This window comes from Choristoneura fumiferana, chromosome 4, assembly GCF_025370935.1.
Source record: "Choristoneura fumiferana chromosome 4, NRCan_CFum_1, whole genome shotgun sequence".
In the NCBI taxonomy this organism is placed as follows: Eukaryota; Metazoa; Arthropoda; class Insecta; order Lepidoptera; family Tortricidae; genus Choristoneura; species Choristoneura fumiferana.
The window spans coordinates 15,164,488-15,191,549 of NC_133475.1; the positions used below are offsets into that span (position 1 = coordinate 15,164,488).

The 27,062-nt window shown below is 36.2% G+C and overlaps 1 protein-coding gene across 1 annotated transcript in view; it reads right to left on the reverse strand.

The window, feature by feature from the left end:
• Window positions 1–209: 209 nt before the first annotated feature.
• Window positions 210–27,062, reverse strand: part of LOC141427202 (uncharacterized) — a 39,128-nt gene continuing 12,275 nt past the window's right edge. The window contains exons 4-11 of the mRNA XM_074086428.1: window positions 24,281–24,488; window positions 13,662–13,832; window positions 10,460–10,588; window positions 9,511–9,649; window positions 8,375–8,526; window positions 6,446–6,556; window positions 2,591–2,653; window positions 210–2,389 (exon numbers count right to left, since the gene is read on the reverse strand). Of these exons, the coding sequence (XP_073942529.1) occupies window positions 2,169–2,389; window positions 2,591–2,653; window positions 6,446–6,556; window positions 8,375–8,526; window positions 9,511–9,649; window positions 10,460–10,588; window positions 13,662–13,832; window positions 24,281–24,488 (1,194 nt within the window). The 3' untranslated portion in view covers window positions 210–2,168. The remainder of the gene's footprint in view (window positions 2,390–2,590; window positions 2,654–6,445; window positions 6,557–8,374; window positions 8,527–9,510; window positions 9,650–10,459; window positions 10,589–13,661; window positions 13,833–24,280; window positions 24,489–27,062) is intronic.

Sequence of the window (27,062 nt, forward strand, 5' to 3'; positions counted from 1 at the left end):
ATTGATCGGGAAATCGGAACAAGGAATAAGTACAAATACACTTGAGTTTCAGATTGTCTAACTCAATTCAGGTATCAGTTTGACACTGCTATGTTCATTGATGTGTTATTTGTCATCCGAGGCATATATCAAATAGAATAATCGGCGTAGACTTCAAACAAACAAACAATTTCTTCAGTATTTGTAAAATTAGGAATAAAACAACACAATTAAAAATCATTTTTTATTATTATATCCCACTATATACACTCCTTTCTTACATATAAATTTAAACCTAAGTTTAACCTGTCTATATCGTAGTACGGTAATAAAACTGCTTTATTTCTAGGCTTGTGATATTTACATAACATTTCCCTAGAACTAAATAACGATTACGAACGTGACAAGCAATCGTAACTCATTATACAGTACAGATAACAAACATATTTTTTGTACAAGTCGTCACCATACTTTGACAAAAGCATATAGCCCAAATATTGTGTATTTATTAAACAATGAAAGATACAAATCTAACAAAAAACTACTTTCTTTTAGCGTCCTTTGACTTTATATATTTAATGTTTAGTTGGGTTGAAGTAAATAAATAGTTAAACAATTGAATTTTAAATAATTAATTTTAGACCTTGTTATTGCCATATACGATCTGTGGTAGAATCACGTTTTCACAGCTCAGATTAGTGAGTAGTGACTTGTATGAACTATATAGGTAAACTATAATCTTATATAGATACCTCAAACTTAATTCCAAACCCAAGCTTAAGAGTTAATTTTTTTAACCTTAGACTGTGCAAGCGACTATTACCTATTATCCAAATACAATTCACCCGTTAAAAATTCTTTAATCTTCTTTCTATGAACGTTTAAATGATTCTGAGAGCTATTATTTCATGGTTGAATCTTAACTAAAACATGAATTTTACCAAACTCGTACCTGTACTGCAAAGCTACACAAAATTTCAAATAAAATAAATTAATTAACAGAATTTGTGTCTTTAATGCTGAACTTAACTCATTACAAGTCGTTTATGAATGAATGAATGAATGAATGATTTATTTTGAAAAACATCACAACAATATTACATGTTTAATTGATTCCACAAATATATTAAAATCTCCAATTTGCAAAACGTATCAAAGGATTTGTAGCAACCAATTAAATTAGTATTCAGCCTTTTACAGAATGCTTAAAGTCTAATGGAAATAAATGTCGAAATTATTTTGTTCAATTAACTTTATTTAAATAGGTACTTTTTATTTAGTTGTATTATTTACATTAACAATATGTTATTGATTTATACATTGTTACTGATATGCTTAGGTAATGAATGGTTAGCTTTTCACATGGCAAATATTTTTAATTTTATGGTACGTACCTAAAGATAGGAGTTACCTTTAATGGGCATCAAACAAGTGTTCCAAAGAATCTTCTGGCTTTTGATGTAAATCAAAAACTTAATCAACACACAGACTTCAACTCGTCAGCCGTCATTTACACTGACGACTCCTTAATTATAATTTTTTCATCAAAGTTCTTTTTGAAAACTTTAATCCTTTAGCTGCAGTCAATACCAAAAATGCCATTCTTAAGTTCTCAAAGTTGATTTGTCATTACGCTGAAAGTTATAATATTTTTGACAGGTTATTAATAACGAAATTGTAAAGATAAATTAATTTCAGAAAGTAAGCTACACGTTATTTCCGTTTTTCTACGTTTATCCGAAACAGGCACTCTGTGAGGGTATCGTCATGATTTCCTTTAGTATTTTAGGACACCTCGTATCTATATTATCTTGATTAATTTGGCGACAATTTTAATTCGGATTTTACATACTAATTAATTAGACATGAAAATAACTTTTAATAATTCTTATAATGTTCCATATTTGTTTTAAAAAAAATCATTAAAAATATATTTTGATGACTGTATAGCACTCATCCCTAAGGTGTTTTCCAATATAACATAACCAAGAAAGGAAATATAGGTCCATTCATAATAGGTTTACTTTAGCTACTTGTTTATAGGCAAAAAAGTAATATATTTTTAAACATTAAATAATTTCCAGATTTCAGTAAATGATGCACAGTAGCAAGTATTATCTAAACAACAACTATCTATGGTGTAAAATGTAAAATTGACACTGATTTCCATGAAACTACAAGTAACCTTATCATCTCGCGTCCTTTTGTAATTTTTTGTATTTGTTACTGGCAACTATAGAGTATAGTGCTTGAAAACTACTATAAATTAAACAGTTTATATGTGGCAACACCGTGAGGGCGGCGAGAGTAGGGAGAGGCGAGGCTCGATGAGCAGGGGAGCCTGTAGATTCGGCAGTTGGTAGCCAGTTGTTGTCAAGAACGGACTGCTCGATCACATTTTGCATTGTATCTATGAAGAAATAAAATATTTAATATGCTTGCTTGACTATAATAATATGATAAAAATAATTATGGTTATTAAGAATTAAATCTGAAGCATCCTAGAAATGATGTCAAAAAATACAGTCTCAGAAACAACTTTCAACTTAAAGTTATGGTATGACCTATAAACTATGAGTTTTATTTAGATATAATGAATGTTACTTCTCACCGTATGTTGTAACGTCCGGCGTAAAAAACTTTTGCTCAGCCGGTTGTAAAGGTACCACAAATCCTGAAACAAAATAGTTTTTATGTTACATACGTGATGTGTAGCATGGATTTTAGCCAGGATTAACGCCTATGAATTTTACAAAAATTAACGTGCTTGGCGACATCACCACGGCGCGGCGTGGTAACTTGAAACGGCGCTGTGTCGTAACGTAAAACGGTGCAGCGCCAGGTTGCAGCACTTTGCCGCGTTCTGTAGCCTGTACATGACAGCGGCATATTTAAAATTTACTGTCAAGTTGCGGCGGCGCCATTTTGAAAATCTTGTCTTGACTGCAGTGACGTTGTTACGAATTAATTTCGCGAATTTTGATTTTTATTAAAATATCAAAAAAAAAAAACTACTTTAATTTTATAATAAGCCTTTCAAGTGATAGTTGAAGCATAAAATGGCTTATCTAATTAATACATGATGACCTTCATTTCTGTGGAACTTTATATTCATTATCAATCGTCCCCTTACAACCAGAATCGCTTATCTGCATGAAATGTAGTTTCGAGAAAAACGCATTTAAAGGTTTGCATGCTCTAAAAACCTATAAAAGCTAGTTATACTAAAAACGTCTCTGTGTTTCTATTTAGATAATTTATCCCTTAATAGGATAGGGCTATGTTATTTACTCTATACTCGCGCCGAGTAGGTTAAAATAAGGCTTTTCTTCAAAAGGTACTGCAGATAAGCGATTTTGCCTGTAGACACGTTTTTTTTTTTCTTCTAAACTAGCAAGTTTACGCGGATATATTGGATAAACTATCATTTAAGTCCATAATTGAAGCATTTTTCGCCGAATACAGTGTTAAAATGCTTACATGTTTTATACAATTTAAGTTTTTAGTTAAGTCTCAGCGCAAATAAGAGGTATTGGCTGTAAACAAATCGGAATTTACCTCTTAAGCGCGCTTAAAAGTGCAAAATATTTCTAAGATGTTTTGACTCTAGGCTTTTTTTCTGTTTTTCTATCTTATATGCAATGTAGCATTATTCTGTTTTGTTTTTATCATTCAAAGACATATAACTTGTATTTTTCGAAAGAGTTCCATCAATCTATTTCAACAAATAGGTACCAAATAGCCCAAAAATATAAATAAATGAAAACTAGCGAGCTAAAGTCTTAAATATAGTAGTATATTTCTAGTATATGTGAGATATATTACGTTATTCCTTTAATATCATATGTGCTGCTTAATACATTTAATTATGGACTTTTGATTACATGCATACAACAAAAAACATATTTTATTCAAACATTTTAATAAAAAGGCACTTAGCGTCTCAAGGCTCAAAGTAACCACTGAAACAGTCATGAAAAAAGAACCGTAATGGTAATAACCATCAGTCTTCTTCTTCATCAAAACGATAACGAGCATGGATATTCAGGTTTTGATGAACTAAATAGAAAAACATAGGTATAACCAGATCCAGCAGACCGTCGAACTGAACCGCGAGTGTCATTTAGATACCTACTATTTACTACTTCGTATCGTAGGTACGTCGTATCATGAATAGCTTATCACGGCATAAAACATTTACGTTGTCACACATTTTCATTGTTCTTGGCTTAATATTTGTATAGGTAATATTTTTATCAATTACGACATGTCGTCTGACTTTTTGAGTTTTGATACCAGGCCTGTAACTTTGCAAACCAACCGTCGAACAAGACAAGGCAACAGAAAATCGAATCCAAACTCTGTTGAACCTCTTTCAGTAGAGGAATTTAAACTACCTGCATTAAAAAGCTATACACTAATCCACTGCCAATAAGCGCAGCTAAAAAATAAAGATTTAATGACTTTTTACAAAAAAAAATTTATACCGGAGATTCACCATGGCTGGTTGCACTGGCCTGTGATGAAGACGTTATTGAGCGTGTGCCGGACGTAGTCACAGCTGAGACAAGCAGTGATGAAAAATAACCTTAATGGTAATAATCATCAGTCTTCTTCTTCATCACTGCTTGTCTTAGCTGTGGCTACTCAAACCAGCCATGGATAATTAATATTACCTAAGCCAAGAACAATGAAATGTGTGACTACGTAAATGTTTTATGCCGTGATAAGCTTTTCATTGATACGACGTACCTACGATACGAAGTAGTAAATAAGTAGGTTATCTAAATGACAATCACGGTTCATTTTGACGGTCTGTTGGATCTGGTTATATGTTTTTCTATAGCCGCGTATCCATTAGAGCAGCCTCAGGCCGAGCACCGCGAGCCGAGCCATATTTTGTCGGTTTTTTGACCGTGCTCAAAGGAGCCTCAGTCTGAGCCGTGCCTTTGGCAGCGTCTCCACTTGCGCGGCCTCGGAGCGAGGCAGCCGCTCGGCCCGAGGCTGCCTCTAGTGGATACGCGGCTTATTTAGTTCATCGAAACCTGAATATCCATGCTCCTTATCGTCACCTGAAAGAAAAACACTGTTAAATTACGGCAAGTGAATCGCTGTTATACATAGATCTGTTCACTCACGAAGGCGCGCCCCTCCACAGCTAATTATTAATGTACACGAGAAAACCTCTTAAGTACTTACACATTGTCTTAGTCTTAGTGTGCGTGACTGACGGTACGCTTGCGACTGAAGCCACGAGGACAAGTTCGAGCTACGCACACATAGACTTGTCGTACGGATACGTTTAGGTACAATTACAATTATAGAATGTGGAGGGGCAGACTTTCGTTAGTGAACAGATCTATAATTACCTAAATAAGTTTTTAAAAATTACTTATTATGAATCGTGCTTTCAAGCGTGTACGAACCGACTAAGCTAGCCTACACAAAGTGCACACTACTTTACAATACAGCGCGAAACGTCTAAGCGATACTTAAGCGATTTTGGCTGTAGCGCTTCTTATGGTCGAAGCAAACATTGTTACAAGCAATATCGCCTATATTATATTTAGTTTGTTTTCGCTGTTGCAATAATTAAATAATATAAAGTAATGCTCAACAGGCGAAACCTACTAACATTATTTAGCACTTTTAGGCAGTACTCAAATTGCATTTTTATTGAAATCTTAACATTCCAAAATCGCTTGTTTGACATTAAATATTTTTGCTGTTGTAAAATAAAAAAAAATGCTGTTTAACCAACGCGTAGTTGTTTTGGCTGTTGATTTTCTTAAAAATCGGCTTTAAGTGAGCTTAAGAAAAACGTAACTCGGTATTGGAGTATCGTACAGTAAAACGGGTTTCAACAGCATGTAGATCTTGGAAAGTACATTCTAACGATATACTTAACTCAGTTTTGCCCAAAAGTGACTTTAAGCGATTTTGGTCGTAAGGGGACGATATCTGATAACAAAATTTTTTCTCAGTCAGTATTAAATAATAACTATAATTACAAAAATAAAACAATTACCTGTAGGAAACACTGATTTATTTCGTAAAATATTATTTATTTACGAAACAAAGCCTTTTATGTCTTTCAATATCAAATAATAAAAATACGAGGTTTCCAAAAATACAGCGCACGGCAGCGGCCACACAGTGAAACTTGAGTAAACGATAAGAACGAAATTTCTTCCGTAGTGTGGTCGCGGCCGTTAATAAATTGCTACTTGTTATTTATGAACGCATTCTGCAAGAATAAGCAAGCGAGATGTATAGGTCTACCAGTTTATATTTGTTAGTGAAATACGTCACCCGCCAACGACCGGGAGCCGGTCGCTTGCCACTCAAGGGTTTTTGACAGCGTGCCGGGAGCCGGTCGCCTGCCAAACAAGGGGTGTGCCGGGACCCGGACCTTGCCACTCCGCGTTGTAGTATACACCAAACGGCAAACGGTTATAAAACTTACTCGGCGGCATGTACTCGGTGGTTGTCGGCGGCGCCGTCGTTGTGGTTGTTGTTGTCGTTGTAGTGGTTGTCGTTGTTGTCGTCGTCGTTGTTGTCGTCGTGATTTTGATTTCTGTTTAAAAATGCAAAAGTATTAAGTTAATAAGGTTTAAAATAGCAAACAAGAGGTAATTGAAATCAATCAAAGTCCCAAATTAACAAAAGCTAAATTTATTTATATAAATTTAGAGGACAATAATAATAGGATTGTGTTCTACATATAATAAAAAAACCGGTCAAGAGCGTGTCGGACACGCCAAAATAGGGTTCCGGTAGCCATTAGAAAAAATTAAGTCATATTTTTCTAAGGATTTCGTACTTTATACGGAATCTTCCAAGTTTAGGTATATTTTATACCTTAGGCTGCTATTTACTCATAAAGTACTAATAATTCTCAAGCAAACTTAGCCGTTATAGTTTTCCTTAAAAGTTTGATATACTTACTACCATCCTGAATTTTTCAAAATTTTTCCACCCACCGGTTTCGATTTTAGAGGGGGGGGGGGGACGCTCGATTTTAATGAAAATTTGCACTTGAAAGTTGAATATTTCGCAAACAAATCACTGAATCGAAAAATCGTCTCAGCAAACCCATAATGGTTTTAAAAGACCAATCCAACGATACCCCATAATATAGGGTTGGATGAGAGAAAAAAAATCACCCCCACTTTACGTCTATGGGAAGTACCCAATTTTAATTTTTTATTGTACCATTTTGTCGGCATAGTTTACATATATATCCGTGCAAAATTACAGCTTTCTAGCATTGATAGTCCCTGAGCAAAGTTGCGGACGGACGGGCTGACAGACAGACAGACAGACAGACAGACAGACAGACGGACAGACATGGCGAAGTTTCGCAAGGGCTTTATAAGGATTCCGTTTTTGCCATTTTGGCTCCGGAACCCTAAAAATGGTGTGAGTGTAGATTAATTAATTAGACTTAGGGGCTGTTTCACCATCCATTGATTAGCGTTAACCGACGGTGAAATGTGATGCCGTCTCCGTCTATTCGAACAAAACAAATAGAGACGGCATCACACCTTCACACCTAACCGCCATTTAACACTAATCAATGGATGGTGAAACAGCCCCTTAGATATACAATATTGTAAACAGTAGAAACCCAGTTTGTACACAAATAGGTTAAAAGGTTACTTTTAAATATGAAAAAGCTACTTGATCCGCACCACTTTTTGCTAGAGCTAAACTTCGCTTTAAATAACATCTAATTAGGGAAAATGAACAAAGCATAATTAGACTTGTTAATATTTAATAACCAGGAATCTTTGTGGTTTAATTTTTTCCACAAATATTTTATGAAGGTTTTCGACAGAAATGTCTAAGTTGATCAATTTTTACCACGCTACATTTAAGGGTTATGTTAAAATATTAGTTAGATAGTTTAGTTTCAAAAAACAAAGTACCTCGTTGAGTTTTTTTCCGTTTTGTTCTCAATTGAGGGTTTTTCCGAACCGGTGGTAGATCCTTTAATGTTCATAAGTGCTGGTTATTGTTCAAACTGTACAAAGATATTTTTGTTTTTGACTTTGATTTTGAATTATCATTTACCACCGGACGGAAGACGTCCACTATTGATCAACGGGTTCACCCTTACAACGCCACAATAAACGCCAAATCGCCACCTGCAACTATCGATTGCCCGAAACTCTCATGATGTCGTCAGTCCACCTGTGGGAGGCGAACTCTAGTCTTCAGGTATTACGGAATATTTATTGATTTTGATTCCTATGTCACGACATATATTTTTTTCGGCACCTTATCAGCAGCTGACTTCCTCCGAAGCAACTCCTCCTCTCCCTGAAGTCCTTTGCTTAGGGGGTTATGCGAAGAAGAGATCTAAAACGTGTATAATAGTTTAGAGTATTACCATAAAGCCTGATGGTGCCCTCAGCTTTACCCATAGTGTTGGTAGCCACGCAGATATACGTCCCTGCGTCTTCGCTCCGGAACTGGGAGATGTTCAGCGTCATACGCGATTGATACGGAAATATTCTGTCGTCGGACAGATTGTGTCGCCCCCTGTAATGCCATCAGATTATTCTAGATACATGAAATTTTGTATGGCTGTTAGTCATAGAACGTTAGGAAAGATCATGATGTAATTTTTTTGAATTCCCGTAAGAATTTAGTAATTTAGCTGTTGTAATACGGCGTGGAGAAAACACCCAATGAAATTATTGGTACATGACGCATTGTATTTAAGACCTTTATACTGACGAAACTGAGCATGGTCATGACCATGGATGATAGTATTTACTTACCACCGGGTAACACACTTACACATTTGTCACCATACGTCTTTAAAAAATAAACCCTTTTTAAAGTTGGTTACAAGCATAGCTTGCATAGGCAACAAGGGTACTCAAAGACAATGCATTGATTCAAGGTGTTACTTTGTGGAGGTATTTTTCAACGAAACGAATACCTAACATTTTTTTACCTTTCTTTTCCGCTACTATACGTACACAACAATCACGTCTACTAGCTATACAAAATAACCTAACCATAAAAATACATTTTTAATACAAGCTTTTTTTGCTGTACTTGTTGTTCACTGTACTTGCATTGTCACCCAAACTACATTTGCATACCAAATTTCAAGTCGTAGCTATTAACTAATGAAGAGTTCCGTCCTGCGGAGACGATCCTGGCTGGACTACCAGGATGTCACTACTAGATTATTGCATTGTCACGCGATTTACATACGCATTCCAACTGAAAGTTGATCAAATTTGACTTGCAAGATTTGACTACAGACAGACAGCCAGACAGACAACGGGACAGGTGAAACTAAATAAAAGCTTGTAAAAAGGTTGCAGTTCATTAACACAAAAGACCGCTCATATTCCTGCCTATAATTTAAATATTATTATACAGCTCTCAATCCCAAACTAAAACCAGTTCAGAACTCGTGTGCCCTAAGCAAAGGCTATCCGCAAGAAATTTCAACGGCGGCGTGGCCACAACTTGGGTTCAAACTAGTCCCAAATACTTTACACTCACCCCGAAAGTATCATTTCCTCGCCGCTCTTGAGCCAATAGTTGATAGCCTGCGGGTAAGCTTCGACGAAGCATTCCAACCTAGTTTGGGACCCCGTAGGCACTCCGATTACCTTTGTTGCTACGGCTATCGAAGGCGCAACTGTGAACAAACCACTTATTTTAAACACACTTAAGAGTTACTAGCGTAAGTCCGGAGCGTGCAACGCTGTCGAATTCCATTATAGTCCGGCTTTGTTATTCAAGCTTAATATGATTTTCAAACTTAATGGACATTTCTGCACTGGGAAATAGTGCACCGTTTTATTGGATACTGCATTATGTGCACATTGTACAGCAGCAACATAATCTCTTGTTTATTATGAGTTTCTAGTCTTCGCAATTTAAAACAATGTTTTGATTTTTAAAGGCTTTTTAAGCTCAAGTCTGCCATTAATATGTAGGTATAGGTACCATCTTTAGTTTGCTAATACTCGAAACAAAAGATCGTTTTTTTTTCTAATTTAAATCATTAGGAAAAAGATGAAAACTGACTGTACCGAGCGACATTCTGGTTGTACTGTAATAAACTTGTCCTTTTGTAGTGGAATAAAATCAACACAAACAAATGTTTTACAACTTTTTATGAATCTTTTATAAAGAAGTAAGTAAGATGTTTTATTTATTACAAAATTCATACCAAGTCAAGCTCAAGTATACAAATGATAAAAAATAGAGTATAAAACATTATATAACGTCAACATGGAAATTCCTACACTTTAAAATCAGTAAAAAGGCACTGATCACCAATAAAACTTTGAAAAATATATTGTGACCCATGCGGAATAAGCCGCAATAGGTTTTCTGTTCTAATCACAGTCTTATAGTGTATCTACCAAACTAGTAAATGCTTCGGTAGTAAGTAGTAAAAATCGGTTATTAATTTTCATAAAGTGATGAAGAAAATGCTTACAATTAACATTGAGCATGATACGTTTCGATACGGAGGGCGGCACATCGTTGGAAGCAATACATAGGTACGCGCCCATCTGCCGCCGCTCCACCTTCGTCAAATTCAGGTTCGGACCCATGAACATATCCACTGTGGGAAAAAACGAGAATATTAATAGGTAGTACACATTGATCGTTCATAATTTAATTAAATACTAGCTTCATCCCGAAGCTTCGCTCTCGTGGAAAAAAAATCTTCCTTTCTTTGATCCTCAAAAAAAAATCTGCTTAATTACAAATCTAGCTCTAGTGGTAGCAGTGGTATCAGTATCCGCTGTGCGTTGTCTGTCTATCAATCAGTCATCCATCATGCAGTAACGTTACTTAGGGCCTGTTTCACCACTTGTCGACTAACTTTAAGTGCCGTCACTTAAAGTTAGTCGACACATGCGATGCCGTCTCTGTTTGTTTTGTTCGGACAAACAAAGACGGCATTGCTTTTATCTGACATTTAAAGTTAGTCGACAAGTGGTGAAACAGGCCCTTACCATTTTATAGCTATAGATTATGCAATAACCTCTGGGATCTTGATAATCTACCGGCAGCTAAATTAAACGACTAAAAATACAGTGAGACCAAAATACATACTCAGACTGACGCAGGTTTTTTTTTAAACAAAAATATAGTTTTTATTGCATTTATTTTTAGCACTTTGATATTGTTATTGTTCTAGAAAATTTGTCGTTATTTCTGTTCCTTGTCTAGAAAACTCATGCAAAATTTCCAGTTTGAGTCTTAAAACTTGAGCTGGGCGTTTAAAATTTTTTTATTGTGAGAGGGAGGCAAACGAGCAAGCGGGTCATCTGATGGGAAATTATCACCACCGCCCATAGGTAACAACTACTGAAGAAGAGTCAATGGTCCGTTGCCGGCCCTTTAAAGTCTTAATAAAATCACAGCCTGGAATTATTTAATAAATATCTTTTCTATTATGTATATATCTTTTTTATGTTTTAATATTAATTTGGAATATTTCAGGTGGTGGCCAGATTAGTTTGACTGAAAACTAGCAAATGTTTTCAAGATTTTAATTATGTTTGACAAATTATCCTTTCACACATTGATCAATATTTGTGTGCGACGTCAAAGGTAAGTACATTTTGAATTAAAAATGTCGATGAAATCACACACAAGAGCTTTGAGCTTACTCTGGAGTCGCAGTGGAATTACTTTGGATCCATTTTTAAAACACCTTACGCCTACATGTTTATTTAAAAGTACGATACACTTGTTGTAACAGTTGGCGCCCAAAAACGAGCAGTGTCTGTGTCATGAGGCTATAAATAAAGACGTTTAAGCTTAACGTCAGCGCCAGGCATCCGTTAGAGAGATCAATCTGACCGCGGGTGACATAAATCCTCCTAAACTTAATTTATTTGCGTAATTCCGCCACAGTAGAATCGATACGGTTGATCAAATTGCACTACAAACGTTGGATTACTCTGAATAGTCGCCAGCTTTGAGCTATCATATGTTTCACTGTACATGTGTGCTGACGTTGTTCATTGGAGAACCATAGCAGCGAGCACCGATGTTATACGTTTGATTGATTTAGCTCTAAGTTCTCTGTTCTTCAAGGTGAGTAGGCTTTATATGGCATTGTCAATTGATTAATATGGCAATGTCAATCCGTTCTAAAATATATAATAGTATGTTCATAAATCATAAATCATAAATAATTTATTTGCATAAAAACTTGGTACATAATATGTTGTGATAAGAAAGAAAGAGAGTTTCACATGTTTTTGTCACTATGTGACGTACAAATTCTAGTTTAAAATTAAGGTTAAGTATATTTTAATCTTAATAACATTTAATTAATCTAATTATTTAGTTAAATTTACAGAAGTAGATACAATTTTATTATTATGTTGATAGTGATAGTCACAGAGTACTTTATACATAGTGCCTGCCCCGTCTTAACACTGGTGTATTAATGAAAACAATACGACCAAATCTTTCCATTAAAGTATGACACAGTAATGAAGAAAAGACTATTAAAATAACTTTTTCATATCAATGAAACTAATCAAATGAATATTACTTTACTAAGTTACTAGATATGGACCTTACTGTAAATAAGGCCTAATAGAAAATAGATGACTCAGTTGGGAAACATGTCCTGCAAGTCGGTGTCGCATAATCCATTCGGGAAGGCAGCTTCGAGCCAGAAGAGAAATTAAAGTAACAGCGAAGTGCGTACAAAAACGGCGCGCTACCGTAAATCGGAACTGTCACGGCCATTTATTAAAAACTTCCGCTTCCCTAATTTCGACCGCTGTTGCGATGTCTGGCAAAGAATTGTTTGATGAATATTCATGCGCCAAATATTCTAGTGAGATAGTAACAATTGGTTCGCAACGTTTGAAATTCATATAAAACATTAATTAAAGCATCGCTTGCGAGGCTGCACACGGTTTTGTATGTTTTGAGAAAACCGTCTGTTTTGTTTTATCGACTCTATGTACCTAATGCAAATCATGAAGCTGAATACTTATAGACTAAAAAAGCTCAAGATAGAAGATGAAATAAAACGGATAACTTACGTCTCTATACTTAGAGCTTAATTAGTTCTTAGGTTGACATGTTTCGGCCTAATTCTTAGTGCTTCCTCTACAAAATGGTTTTATATTCATAGAAGATAAGACGTATTTGTGCATTTAGGTAAAATTATCGTACATATGAAAAGGTTTGTTTGCAAATAATATCTACTATTTATTTTTTAATACGAGTACACACAAACATCACGCCTGTATTCCCAAATGGGGTATATAGGCAGAGCACACGAAACGTTACCGCTACGGAGCCACTTTTAGCAATTTTAGGTTTAAAAGTTTGACAAAAACGGTACAATAGTGACAGGTTGCTAGCCTGTCGCCTACGGTATACAACCTATGTCCTTTGTCGCCTCTTACGACATCCGCGGAAGAAATGGAGAGGTGTAATTCTAACCCATCACTTTTAATAATGATTACATTATTACGTATTCACTTATAGTACTCGTGTTATCACTACATCTACGAGTATACTCTAATTATTACTATGTAACTATATTAGTTGTACTTAATAGTTCTATTAGGTACTTGATTTAGTTTTTTATTTTGCTCAGGGAAGGTATCTATTAAATTTGTTTTTTTTTCTAGTTTTATGAGTCCATTAATTACCTTTGTGCAGTTCCCCGGTCTCGTCCCTCAGTTGTATATTCGTGCCGTCTTCCCTCCGCCACAGGATGCGCGGGAGTGGACGGCCTTCAGCCATGCAGGAGAGACTCACGTCCTGTCCTTCTCTAGCCACCATGTCACCGCTGGTGCCTTCGTCAACTATGTTGGGAGGAACTGTGAAAAGAAAAAAAGATGAGACAACTAGTAGGATACTTACTTATCTAATAATTACTTATTTAATGAAGACTGACACATGAATTGTGGTTCTTTGTTGTCAGACATTTTAACTTTAAACTAAACAAAACTGATTTTGAACATTACATTTTTCCCCCCATGTCCTCCTTCCTCCATCTAAAGCGAAGTGATTAAGAAATACAACCAGAGGCCGTATTTGCTGCCTAACATTTCTGGCGCTCGCGATCGCATTCAATGACAGATTTCGCATACAAAAATTCGGGCAAGTGCGAGTCGGACTCGCGCACCGAGGGTTCAGTGCACATTTATAGGTATGTAAACGGGAATCGTGTCTTGAAGATGTTTCTCGATGTTTCCGAGTGATTTAATACATCCAGTGTATGCATAGCCCTACTCTTAAGTAAAATGTACGCAGTGTGGGGTCAGATTAAATTAGTCAATAATATTTACAGACAGACATAAAATATCAGGATTTTCAGAATTTTCTAGTTAGTTATGTTATAATAGCTAACTGCAAACCAATTTCAAGTTTCTAGGACAATTGGAAGTGCCCTATAGGTTTTCAGTGCACACTGACATTTGTATGGAAACAATGTTGTTTAATGACTCTTTTGATTGCGTTGACTTACAGCCTTATTCATAAAAAAACCTTAATTGAGGTTTGATCGGTCTGTTACTTAGCAGACTGATTAAGCTTGTTAGACGGTTGTCAAGAAGTATGATTCATAAACGCTTGCTAGCAGTCTGCTAGTTGTTGAGCTGCTGATAGACGGATTAGATGCGTTATGTTGGCCACCTTGACAAATCAAAGACAAAAAATGGCCTAATCGATAATTTAAAAAAAAATGACAGCAGTGACAGCAAATTAGCAGGAAAAAAAATTAAAAAACGAGATGTTTGTTTTCTCGCCATTTCCGATCCGCATGTTTATGTTGTGCAAAAAGCCATAATTATGTTAATCATCCTAATTTTTTTTTCATATTTATTGTTAATTTATTGTTGCTAATTTAGAGGATTTTTAAATACAAATTCCTGAAAATAAATTTTCCTGTTTTTTTTTAATCTTTGCGTAGCCCTGCCTTCACTATAAATATCTTCGGTATGGTTTTTTGCTCTTGTCAAAGTCAGCTGTTCAAACTTGTGGCGGCCATTTTGTGACTTAGCAGGAGATAAAGGAGGGTCTACGGTCCTCTAACTTTAGCAGAGCCTTGATCGACTGATTAGCGCTAACAGACGTTTATGAATCACTAGCTTTTTGCCGGCGACTTCGTCCTGGAATGTAACTTTGAAGTATTTATTTATTTAGCGATCCTATTTTGCCAATAAGCACATTAGAAACTTCTAACGTTTTACTGAAATAATCTACTTAGCATGTATAAAACTTTTTATTTTCTTCCATCCGTCCATTCATCATCCATGCTTTAGACATAAATATATATGCCAATCAAAAAAGTACTAATTCTTCATAGTGACTCTGACACCTACGTTCCGATGTAAGTTAGGAGGAGGATGTATAATGAAGACGGAGCGTAGCTATACATATTTCCGATAAAATACTCAGTATTGTTTGGAATTCCTTAAGAAACCCTTTCAATATAAATAGGTAAAAATTTGAAAGCGCCAAAATGCTTTTGAGAGTTCCGTAGCTCAAAAGGAAATGGAACCCTTATAGCATTTGCTGTCGTCGTCCGTCTGTCGGTCAAGACCCTTGATCTCGGTGAAACCGCGGAGTATCGGAGTTGAAATTGAAACCCAACTCAGGTCAGCCCTAAAGCTGTGCATATCTTAAGGTAAGTCAAGGCAATCAAAAGCTACATCATTAAAAAGGTGTTTCCATGTAAATCGCCTTCAGAAAAGTATAGGGTACTACCGGCTATCCTGGACTTGGAATTTTGCATAAAGAGCTCTATAGTAGCACAAAATCTGAAAATTAAAATTCTGTCTGACTGTTGCTAACCTGCATATCCCCCCTGCTATATCCCTTCTAATTTTCAAAACGTGCCATGCGTCGTGCCGTTTCACGCCGAAATGCCAAGTTTCATAAAAACATCCGATTATCTTCGACAATGACGATCTTCCATATAAACTTTCATCCCCTTATTGCACCCCTCACGAAGAATTAAAAAAAAAAGCGAATAAACTATGTATCTCTTATCACGTGCCCAAATGCCAGTTTCATTAGAATCCATAACATATCTTCAACAATGATGATCTTCCATATAAACTTCATCCCTATTTCCCTCAAAGGAAGAGTTTAAAAACGCAGCCGCAAAAAATATCTATTTACTTCTAATCACGTGCGGAAATGCAAGTTTAAGAAAGATTCATCGACTTGTCTTCGTTAAGACGACCTTTCATATAAACTTTCATCTATTTCACCTAACAGATCGAATTTAACAAGCTCAAACAAATTTTAGATTATATGTCTTCTTAAGTGCGAAATGCAAAATGGTTTATCTTCGACAGCGACGAACTTCCCCGTATAAACTTTCACCCCCTATTCAACCCTTGCCTTTTTTCGCGATAAAAATAGCCTATGTTCTTTCCCAACTATTCTATCTCTGTACCAATATATCAAAGGATCGTTCGATGCGTTTGCGTGAAAGTCAGACAGACAGACACGGACAGGTTACATTTCCATTTATAATATTAATATCATATAGTTATGTATAATAGATATGTATAATAGTTATAGTATATAAGTATGGATGTTTTTAGCATCAGGCCTTCAAGGAGCCTTTTATGATAAGGCTGTTAGAAGTTTGATTTTTTCAGGGCTTCAAGGAACCGCAGATTTGATTATTCGATATCAATTTCAGCTTGATACCTCCACGCGTTCCCGATAAAAAGGGTCTTGACAGACGGACGGACGGACAATAAAGTTTTTTTGTTTCGAGTACGGAACCCTAAAAACTGTCATTTGATTGCGATTGCGAGAGTCAGAAATGTTAGGCAATACGGCTTCAGGTCGTCCTGCATCTCCAACTGGGCCGCCCCCGCCGATGCCATCCGTGGCCTCAGCCGTGGCACCCACTCTGTGGCATTTTTAGCCCACCGCAGTGGATGAATTCGGCTGATGTGGCCGGCTCAGTTCCACTTCAACCTGGCAGTCCTTGCACCAACGTCGATAACAACTTTACAAAATATGTTCAGTAAGCTAGCAAAGCCAGCGTGACCAAAATAATACCAAAATACGTACTACTGCGCACCGCGGATGTTAAAGTAATAAAGTATTTAAGCAAGTGGTTAAGTTACTTTAATTCCCCTAACGGAAGACATCCATGTACCTACTTCATAAAAGTTGAATGGGGATCCCTAACCGTAGGTATATAATTTATGCACCGAAAGCTACCTTGTAATACGGTGCTAAGGGAATAAATTTTCACTGGCAATGTTACTTATATTCGTATTTTTCCCTCGTGGGTAAAAATTTAACATAAATCTTGCGATATGGATCTTTAATAAATATTGCAAGTTAAATCCCGGCCGGGCTTTGTACCTAATTGAATGACTGTGATTCGTGATAAATTTTAATAAATGCCCGTGTAAGCACAACTTTTACGTGTTTTATTTTATACTCATTTTAAAGGTGGTACCCAAAGGGTGTCATCAAATGCACCGATCGTGTAGCAACACATGCTGAGTGGAGACCATTTTTCGGGTAAGGGTAGTGTTACCACCATTACGGTGTAGAAATGTATAAATAATATTAAATAGGTGTATTACTATTGTTTTTTTTTCTGTTTAGTCGTAGTTACTTTTCGGACTGTAAATGAAATACTTTCTTTCTTTTCCAAACGGTCACTGAAATTTTCAGTTTCTATGGCCTTAATAATAACAAATAATCCATACTAATATGTATTATAAATGCTTAAATAACTCTGTCTGTTTGTATGTTACCTCTTCATAATTAAATTGCTGACCCGATTTGGTACGTGACAGTTTGGGACTCTTTTCATTCCCATATCATTATATTCTATATCATTATTTATCCCGGAAAATTGCATAGTTTTCGCAAAGTATCAATAAACGAATTCTTAGTGGACAGAATCGCGGGCATCAGCTCGTAAAGATAAACACCTGCATATATATCATGTTGACATTCATATAACTGCCAAAGAAAAGTAGGAAAAGATAACGTCTACTGAAAAAGTATTGTTTTTATCATTCAAAACAAGAAACAAAAGAAAAACGTTAAATTGAAATAAGCACATGATCAACAATCAACACCAGGAAATGAAGCAGGTAGGGTACAAATCACAAAAGAAAACGTTTGTACCCAACATACCAAAACAGCAATTGAATTGTAAAAATAGCGCCATTCAGCGCCAGCCGAAAGTGTCCACACAAAAGGTTAGAACGCAAAACATTCCGCCATCAATAACAACTGTCAGAAGCAGAGGAATTTGCCATTGCAAACAGAACAATGTAGGTAAAAGCTGCGGGAAGACTATGCCTTGGGCACCTCAAGCCTCACGGACAAAGTGTGCGCGCGGTAAATCACCCTCGCACAAAACATTCGATGCAGAACGGGACGTGAGTGCGCGCCCATAGTGCTACGTGACCCATAGTTGTAACCCAACCTGAACGCGAAAGATTTACTATGAAACTATTTAGATAGGACTTTATTGACTAAACTCACGGCAGATAAACCAAGTCTGGGCCACCCCTCTTGGTATTATCATCCGAGTCTATACTGCTGGGCAGAGAATGAGAGGTATAGGGCGTGCGGATTGGAAACTTTACACACTCTTTTGAATTGTTTCGCAGGCCAGCTTTCCTTGAAATGGTTGTAGTAAATTTTGAATGTGATTTCGCACTTGACTTTCGAAAACTCAGAGACTCGAGCCCGGGTTTGAATTTCTTAAGGGAGCTAAACCACTAGGCCACCACGGCTCTTTAGCTTCCAACAGTACAAAGTTATTCATAAAAAATTTAACCACAAATATCTATTAAGAACAAATGAAGGGTCCACGGAAAGAACATATCTAGTCACTTTTTTTGAAACTGAGATTTTAATGCCAAAATCTAGAGCTCACAAAGTATGAATTAAATAAAAATAATCTAAACAATAAAAAATCTATTTTTTGATCTTTCAAATAAATGGCAACCATAGTAATTGTTCGTGATGACTAACTTTCAAACCGCTATAACCCAAAAACTTGCTTAGGTGACTAGACACGTTCTTTCCGTGGACCCTTCAAATAGATATACACAAGAAAAATTCCTGAGATGATATCGTGGTCTTCATTTACGGCTGCATGAAGGGTTCAACTGACGTTAACACCGCTTCTTCCGTACTAATACAATAACCCTATACTCAGTCAATAAAAAGGACACAAGTGATACAAAGAACCACTCTTCTCGGAAAGCTCTGTCGGTGCTTGTTTTTACAATACAATGCCCGATCCTGCTTATATCTACGTCCATGATATGCCCATTTAGGGCACGCTGCCACAATCAGCTGTAATGCAATCGAGTTTACTTTAGCTTTAAGAATATAAGATTGCCTATTGCTTACCTGGGGAAATCATTATATTACCTGAGTTTTCTGTGTGTTCAGGAAAGAATCAGTGTATTGTACTTACTGTATTGCCGTGTTTCATCTTACTTGCAAAGTTTTGATGGTGATATTAATATTTGTAACTACCTAATTGTTCGTGATAACAAATTAAAACAAATCATTAAAGCGACAAATCTAATGCCTAAATCACAATTTAATTATAAGTCGGAAGGCATAGGGAAGGCCTTTGTTAAATAGTGGACGTTGAACAAGGGCATTCTCAAAGAACGCCACATGAACGAAAACTCGCTACTTGCATCCACCGGTTGCGCGCAACTCTCGCGATATTGTCGGTCCACCAAGAGGGTGGTCAACGCTTCATCTTCCGGTTCGTGGTCGCCACTCGAGTGTCTTTCTCCCTTAACAACGGTTTTCTGTTCTACGGCGTTAACTCGCCCAGTACCTCTTTAACTAGCATATTCTTCGAACTATGTCACTGAGTTCATTTATTCGGCGAATTTCTTTATCCCTGATTCTGTCGCGCAAAGAAACTCCGAGTAAGGCTCTCTCCATCGCTCGTTGTGTGACTCCGAGTCTCTTCAAGAGAAAACGACAATTTACAAAGTGTAAATTATCACAAACGAGAATAAAAACAGAATACAAATAAAAGACTAACTTATTTGACATTTTTAGTTACATATAAATGATCAAACCGGTAATTATTTATAGTTTAAATTAACAACAGGGTAAGAAATTAATCCCTTTCGTTCATGTAGGTAATTAAGGCAAAATTTTTGATTTTTTTTTACGTTTTTCCCTTTTTTTAGGGTTCCGGAGCCAAAATGGCAAAAACGGAACCCTTATAGTCTGTCTGTCTGTCTGTCTGTCCGTCCGCGGTTTTGCTCAGGGACTATCAATGCTAGAAAACTGTGATTTTGCACAGATATATAAGTAAAGTATGCCGACAAAATGGTACAATTAAAAATTAAAAAAAAAATTTTTTTTGGGGTACCTCCCAAACCCTATAGTGTGGGGTATCGTTGGATAGGTCTTTTAAAACCATTAGGGGGTTGCTAAAACGATTTTTCGATTCAGTGATCTGTTTGCGAAATATTCAACTTAATTTTCATTAAAATCGAGCGTCTCCCCCCCTCTAAAATCTAAACCGGTGGGTAGAAAAATTTGAAAAAAATCAGGATGGTAGTAAGTATATCAAACTTTCAAGGAAAACTATAACGGCTAAGTTTGCTTGCGAATTATTAGAAGTTTATGACTAAATAGCAGCCTAAGGTAAGCCTAAACTTGGAAGATTCCGTATAAAATACGAAATTCTTAGAAAAATATTACTTAATTTTTTTGTAATGGCTACGGAACCCTATTTTGGGCGTGTCCGACACGCTCTTGGCCGGTTTTTCTTAAGTTTTAATACTTTCTATATTTTACGCGCACGGCTTCATATTAAATGTCTTACTAAAGAAAATATATTTGCAATTCAGCGTTATCCTATTACATACCAAACGAACTGGCATATAAATCGTTTAATATAGACACCAGCATTTTCTCCGAGCGTCCACAAAGACCTCATTAACGCGATGTGCGGGAATCTACCGCCCCTACTAAGTTTAGAGAAAATACTGATTCGGCTAAAGGTTTAAAAAATGAAGCCGGAATGTAGGCACCGGAACTCTGTTATAAAAAACCGGCCAAGAGCGTGTCGGACACGCCCAAAATAGGGTTCCGTAGCCATTACGGAAAAATTAAGTAATATTTTTCTAAGGATTTCGTATTTTATACGGAATCTTCCAAGTTTAGGTATATTTTATACCTTAGGCTGCTATTTACTCATAAACTACTAATAATTCTCAAGCAAACTTAGCCGTTATAGTTTTCCTTGAAAGTTTGATATACTTACTACCATCCTGATTTTTTCAAATTTTTCCACCAGGGGGGGACGCTCGATTTTAATGAAAATTGCACTTTACAGTTGAATATTTCGCAAACAAATCACTGAATCGAAAAATCGTTTTAGCAACCCCCTAATTAAAAGACCTATCCAACGATACCCCACACTATAGGGTTAGATGAGAAAAAAAATCACATTTTACGTCTAAAATTTTTTTAATTTTTTGTACTCGGCATAGTTTACATATATATCCGTGCAAAATTACAGCTTTCTAGCATTGATAGTCTCTGAGCAAAGCCGCGGACGGACAGACAGACAGACATGGCGAAACTATAAGGGTTACGTTTTTGCCATTTTGGCTCCGGAACCCTAAAAATGAAAGTAAATCTCAGCCTAAATTAACGCAAAGTGCAAGTAGAGAATGAATGGCATAGGTAATGAGAAAGTTAAAGATATTGTTAACCTTAATCTAGTACCTACCTTTGAAACAGTAGTGTAATTATAATGATCCTACTATATAATAGGATCGTTTCTCTGAATTACAGCACTAGACTTTAGAGTCTAGACTGACTTAATTTATTTCGATTATGAATATTCCTTTTTATATAGTGAGTCTGGACGAAAATTACTACCTACAGGATTAAGTTTTACATTAGACTCGACTGGTACAGTCAAGTCTATGTATTACAGGTATAACATTTTCTGCTGTTTTATTTTGGTGACAAATCGTCAGTCGTCACTACCTACTTTAAAAAAACTCGTACCTTAAAATCGATAATACCTATTGACATATTGATTTCAGATGCGAGATTTTTTCAAAGTAGTGATGAAATATCTGTATTCCATGTGCAAATCCTTGTGTGAAATCACATTTGAAATTAACCACGAGATTTACGGTGAAGGAAAGCATCGTAAGGAAACCTGCATGCACCTGCGAAGTAATTCAATGGTGTGTGTGAAGTTCCCCATTCGCGATGGGCCCGCGTGGTAACTACAGCCACTTATTGTGATATGAGGCTTGTGCCCGGTAGTGGGACGTAGGTATGTGAGCCGAGATGATGATGATCCTTAAAGTGATAACAAATAAAAATTAATAGTGACCTACATCCAAATTTGGACTCAATTTGAAAAGGGAGCAACACTTTTCGTGTCACATCTTTTTCGATTTCTTACTCAGTACGTATTTTTCTTTAACTGTCAAAAAAGTCATCTACATAGCGAGAAATTAAACATATCTTTTGGTATTTCTACGCGTTACAAACGAGGTATCCCATTCCAAAAATGTTAATTAACCGTCAGGTATTTACATACAAGTGAGAATCTGTCACCTCTCGCGTAAAGATGCCACGTTCAGCGTGTTACTAACTGAACATGAGCCCAAATTCCGTGTCCGACACTACCCTTTTTACTCTTGATAAAACCCGCATAATTTCTTTGTGCCAAGAAGGCTAAGCTTAAGTGGGAGTGGACCGACAAGGATGTCGTATGAATCTGGAATAGTGGGTTGAAATACCTAACTAAAGGGCCCCGCGAAGTGGACAACGGAGTGAGCGAGGGATAAAAAATTCAGACTATTTTGGAAAATGAATGCTAGCTTTAAAGTCTGCAAGCAATATTTTTAAAAGGACTTCTTTGTTTATTTGTTTCTTGAAATATTTCCCCTAGTTCCAAAAGTTAAAATTATATCTACGTATTTGGGAATCATAGAATGGATGATAGACACTATAAATTTGAGAAAAATATTGAATTATGTCAAGTACTCATACTAAGTAATAACATGAATTTGAAAGTTTATGAGTGTGTCTTTAATTGTGTTTGATAGTTTGTATCTCGACATAATCAACGGAATTCATGAAAAATCCTACAAATTTTAACTCCTTTGTTTAGAGACATCAAAGTATGTACGGGTACGGGGATAAATAAGCTGATTTTTGTCCCAATAATTTCTGAAGATCGTAATATACAGAATACGCATATAAAATCCCAAAATCTTTAATCGCTATAGTTGATATTTTGCAGTGATATTTTTATGTAATGTAAATAAATTTTAAAATTATCTCGTGGGAATTTAACAATCTCGGAATTTTAAATCAACTACCGCATCTAATAGTTCACGCAAGCAAAACCACAGGTAAAAGCTAGCAAAGAATAATTTAAAGTCACCTCTGGTAAGTTATGAATGTTATTGCACAAAGGATGTCTACAACTGTGTCCACGAGAAACCGAAAAGAATACAAAAATGGACTCTGCCTTCGGCTATCCTGCCACGTTTTAGTATTTTCAGTATTAAAAACTTTATTCAACTTCGTTCTTCTTTGTTCGACTTGTTGGCTCACTGGTTACATTGTTTAAGTAAGAAACTACTGATCTAATTTTTATCACTATAGTCTCTTCATTTAATTTCTGAGGATGCGTCTTAACAACTAAACTTTCGAATTTTTACTCGTATTTTACTAGGCGTTATTTCTTACCAAATTTGATAACTTTTTGTCCACGAGGATCATATTTTTACTAGTTGGAAGTCGATAGGTACTTCAACACGACCCAGCAGGTGATAGAAGCCCATTAGAGACTAGGTAGGTAAGATGGGTAAATATATGTTCACTCCTGCTGGCTTGTGTTGAGGCACCGACTTGAAATTGGTAAAATCACACGTCTTAAATCGAGTTTAGCTCGACATGTTTCGGGTTAATTTGCTGCAACACGCGCAGTGTACGAGTATAAAGCTAAACTCGATTTAAGGCGTCAGTTATCCGGTACAATATCATTTAATACGAGTGAGTCCCACGGTAGTGACGGTTTCATGTTCAAAATTAAATAACACCAAAATCTCTAGCTAGAAAAAGTTCTGAGTTAATACAAATAAAAACAAATACAATCGAATTAAAAATCTCTATGGCCCAAGCCCTCCTGTTCTGAGAGGAGGCCTGTGCCCAGCAGTGGGACGTATATAGGCTGGAATGATGAAGATGATGATGAAAAATCTTCTCCTTTTCGGAAGTCGATTAAAAATGCTCTCACCTAATACATCTACACAGCCGATTTGCTTCTTCATCGTACTGGTGTTGATCTGGCACATGTAGCAACCCCGATCCTCAACCTTCAGAGGCCTGATGTGGAGCTGCCAGGAGCCAGGGGAGTCATTGGTGACTGCGTACCGAGAGCTATGGGTCACCAGACGTGTATGTAGAGTTAGGATTGTCTGGTCATCTGCGCGAATCCACGCCACCTGTGAAGGAATAAAGGTTTGTTATTTTCTAGTGGCTTCCAGTAGACTGATTGAGATTAGTTAATTATTTTTTCAGACGTTACTTTGAATACGTCTTTTTACTTTGCCTCTTGCACGTCCGCTTTATGGTAGGGGAGGAGCAAAGTGAATGGTTGGAGTTAATAGATCGAGATTAAATTATTTCATCCGAAATTAGAAAGAACATCAACTCTGGGTCATACATATTAAGAAGTCAAAAGGCTGGCAGAAGTAGCAATTACTACACCGACACGAGTGCAGCTCTTAAATGATGATGACGATGATGAGGGGCACTGATTTGAACCTCCAGATTTAAAGGCTACTTTCCGAGTTAATTATCTTGAAGTAAGATTTTTTTATGATTACACTCCGGAAACAGTTGATATAAGAGTAAATATTTCTAGCTAGGTTATATCTTGGCTGTGGTGTTCAGATCAGAAAAACACGGGTGTTACGACCAAAATAGATATTTTTTCCAACATTAATATCGAAACGTATCAAATCATGAAATAATACCTACTGGAGGTTAATTTGTTAAAAATCTTTTTGTATCCAAAAATATTATACGTATTATTTGTGAAAAGATTAGTATTGATAAGTCATTTAGAGTATATTTACTTATGTCATTCTTCAGTATCACATTTCAGCCACAACAACGGAAGCAACACAGTCACTATGCCAGGTATAGTAATGTATGTTGACGATGACATCACGGTATTGGACTTCTTAATTTCTATACATTTTATAATTTCTGTATTAAAGTTAAATTTAACGTTATGAGACGTCTTCAATGAAGTAGACATTGTTGCACGTGGGTGCTGTTTGCTTAATGAAAATTGGAACCAAACAGTGGAAATAGGTGGGTTGGGTAGAACTCCGTAGAAAATACGAAAGATTAATGTAGTGTTTCAGAAAGTTTCAACAAGTATAGACGAAAAGGGCGCTTCCTTCTCAATTGGGTAAATCTTTGCTTTAATGTAAGTGTTTCATCGTGTAGGCATATATTTCAAATTAGCTTTCAGTTTCTTAGTTCAAATTCGTTAGGTGTATCTTTAACTTTTTTGTTAATTAACTAGTTGTTTCAAGCTACTTCGTCTAAGTCTCATGAGAATCGCAATTTCACAGGATAATAATAATTATGTACCCGGGTCATTAATTTCAGAAGTTACCTTCTACATACATACAAAAAACATAGAAATAACCAGCAAAAAGTTAGAAAACCCCGACTTTGTCACTTCAAAGTTCAATATCTTAAAAACGGCTGAACCGATTTTGATAAAACATGTCTAAGAACCATCGCTAAAAAACCTGCTTTCAAATAAAAAAACGGTCCACCCGTTTAAGAGCTACGGTGACACAGACAGACAGACAGACATACACACATAGACACACATAGCGGTCAAACTTATAACACCCCTCTTTTTGGGTCGGGGGTTAAAAATCAAAGTTTATTTATTTATTTTATTAGAGTAAATTAAAGACTTCAAAATATTATTTCTTAAAGATTTCAAATGTAAAGTTTTGAATATTGTATTTCTATCGTTTCGCCCATTGTATTGTATTTTCCATACGAGGTATGTTTTGACATGTTCTAGACAAAAGCACTGCTGCTTCACGGTAGGATTAGCGAGCAAGATGGTGGTAGCAATCCGGGTGGACCTTGCACAAGGTCCTACCACCTAAAAACACACACATCACACACACACACACACACACACACACACACACACACTACACATTTTTGCGTTTCTAAAGTATGAATTATAATAAGCTTTTATATTTTTTGTAAACGAAACCAAACATGAGGCGTCGTACCTACCCACGACAGTCTACGCCAAACCTGAATGTCCGCATTATAGAAACTATTTCAGAAGAAAAGATATTGATGAACAAGGGTTTGATCACTTTTGCTACAAATATTTTTTGTCATTATTGCAAAGTATTTCCGGATTCTGTAATGGCTTCACCATAATAAAGACATATACATCCACAAACACATACAAACGATTAGTTTAGGATAAGGTAAGGTTTATTTGAAGTATTAGGTCCCAATGCCCTTAATTTCATTACACAATTGGACCAGGAGGGTTACCGCTCCCAGAGCGAAACCATTTTCGCTCCTTCTCTCTACGCTTTGTTATAAAATTACATTACATTTAAAATTTGAATATCTAATTGAAGATAAGTACAATGCAACTAAAAATTAAAAAATAAAACTCGAATTGATTGAACCATTGATAAAAGGTCAATAATAATAATAGGACCTTTAGAACAAAGTTTGGTATTGCCCAGTCATATTCGGGTACATAATAAACCACATAACGGCTCCATTATTCACACTATTAATTACATTGAAATAATCATTGATGAATGCGTCTGTAAGCGCTTTAATGAGCCAATCTCAAACAAGAATGTAACATCAAACAGACCTCACGATGTTAATGCCATCTAGCAACATTCCACCAGTCAGGATACCCTCATTGTCATATACATTATTATGCAGACATGGCACTTAAATTGCCAGTGAGTCGGCAACAAAATAAATGACTGTCGCTA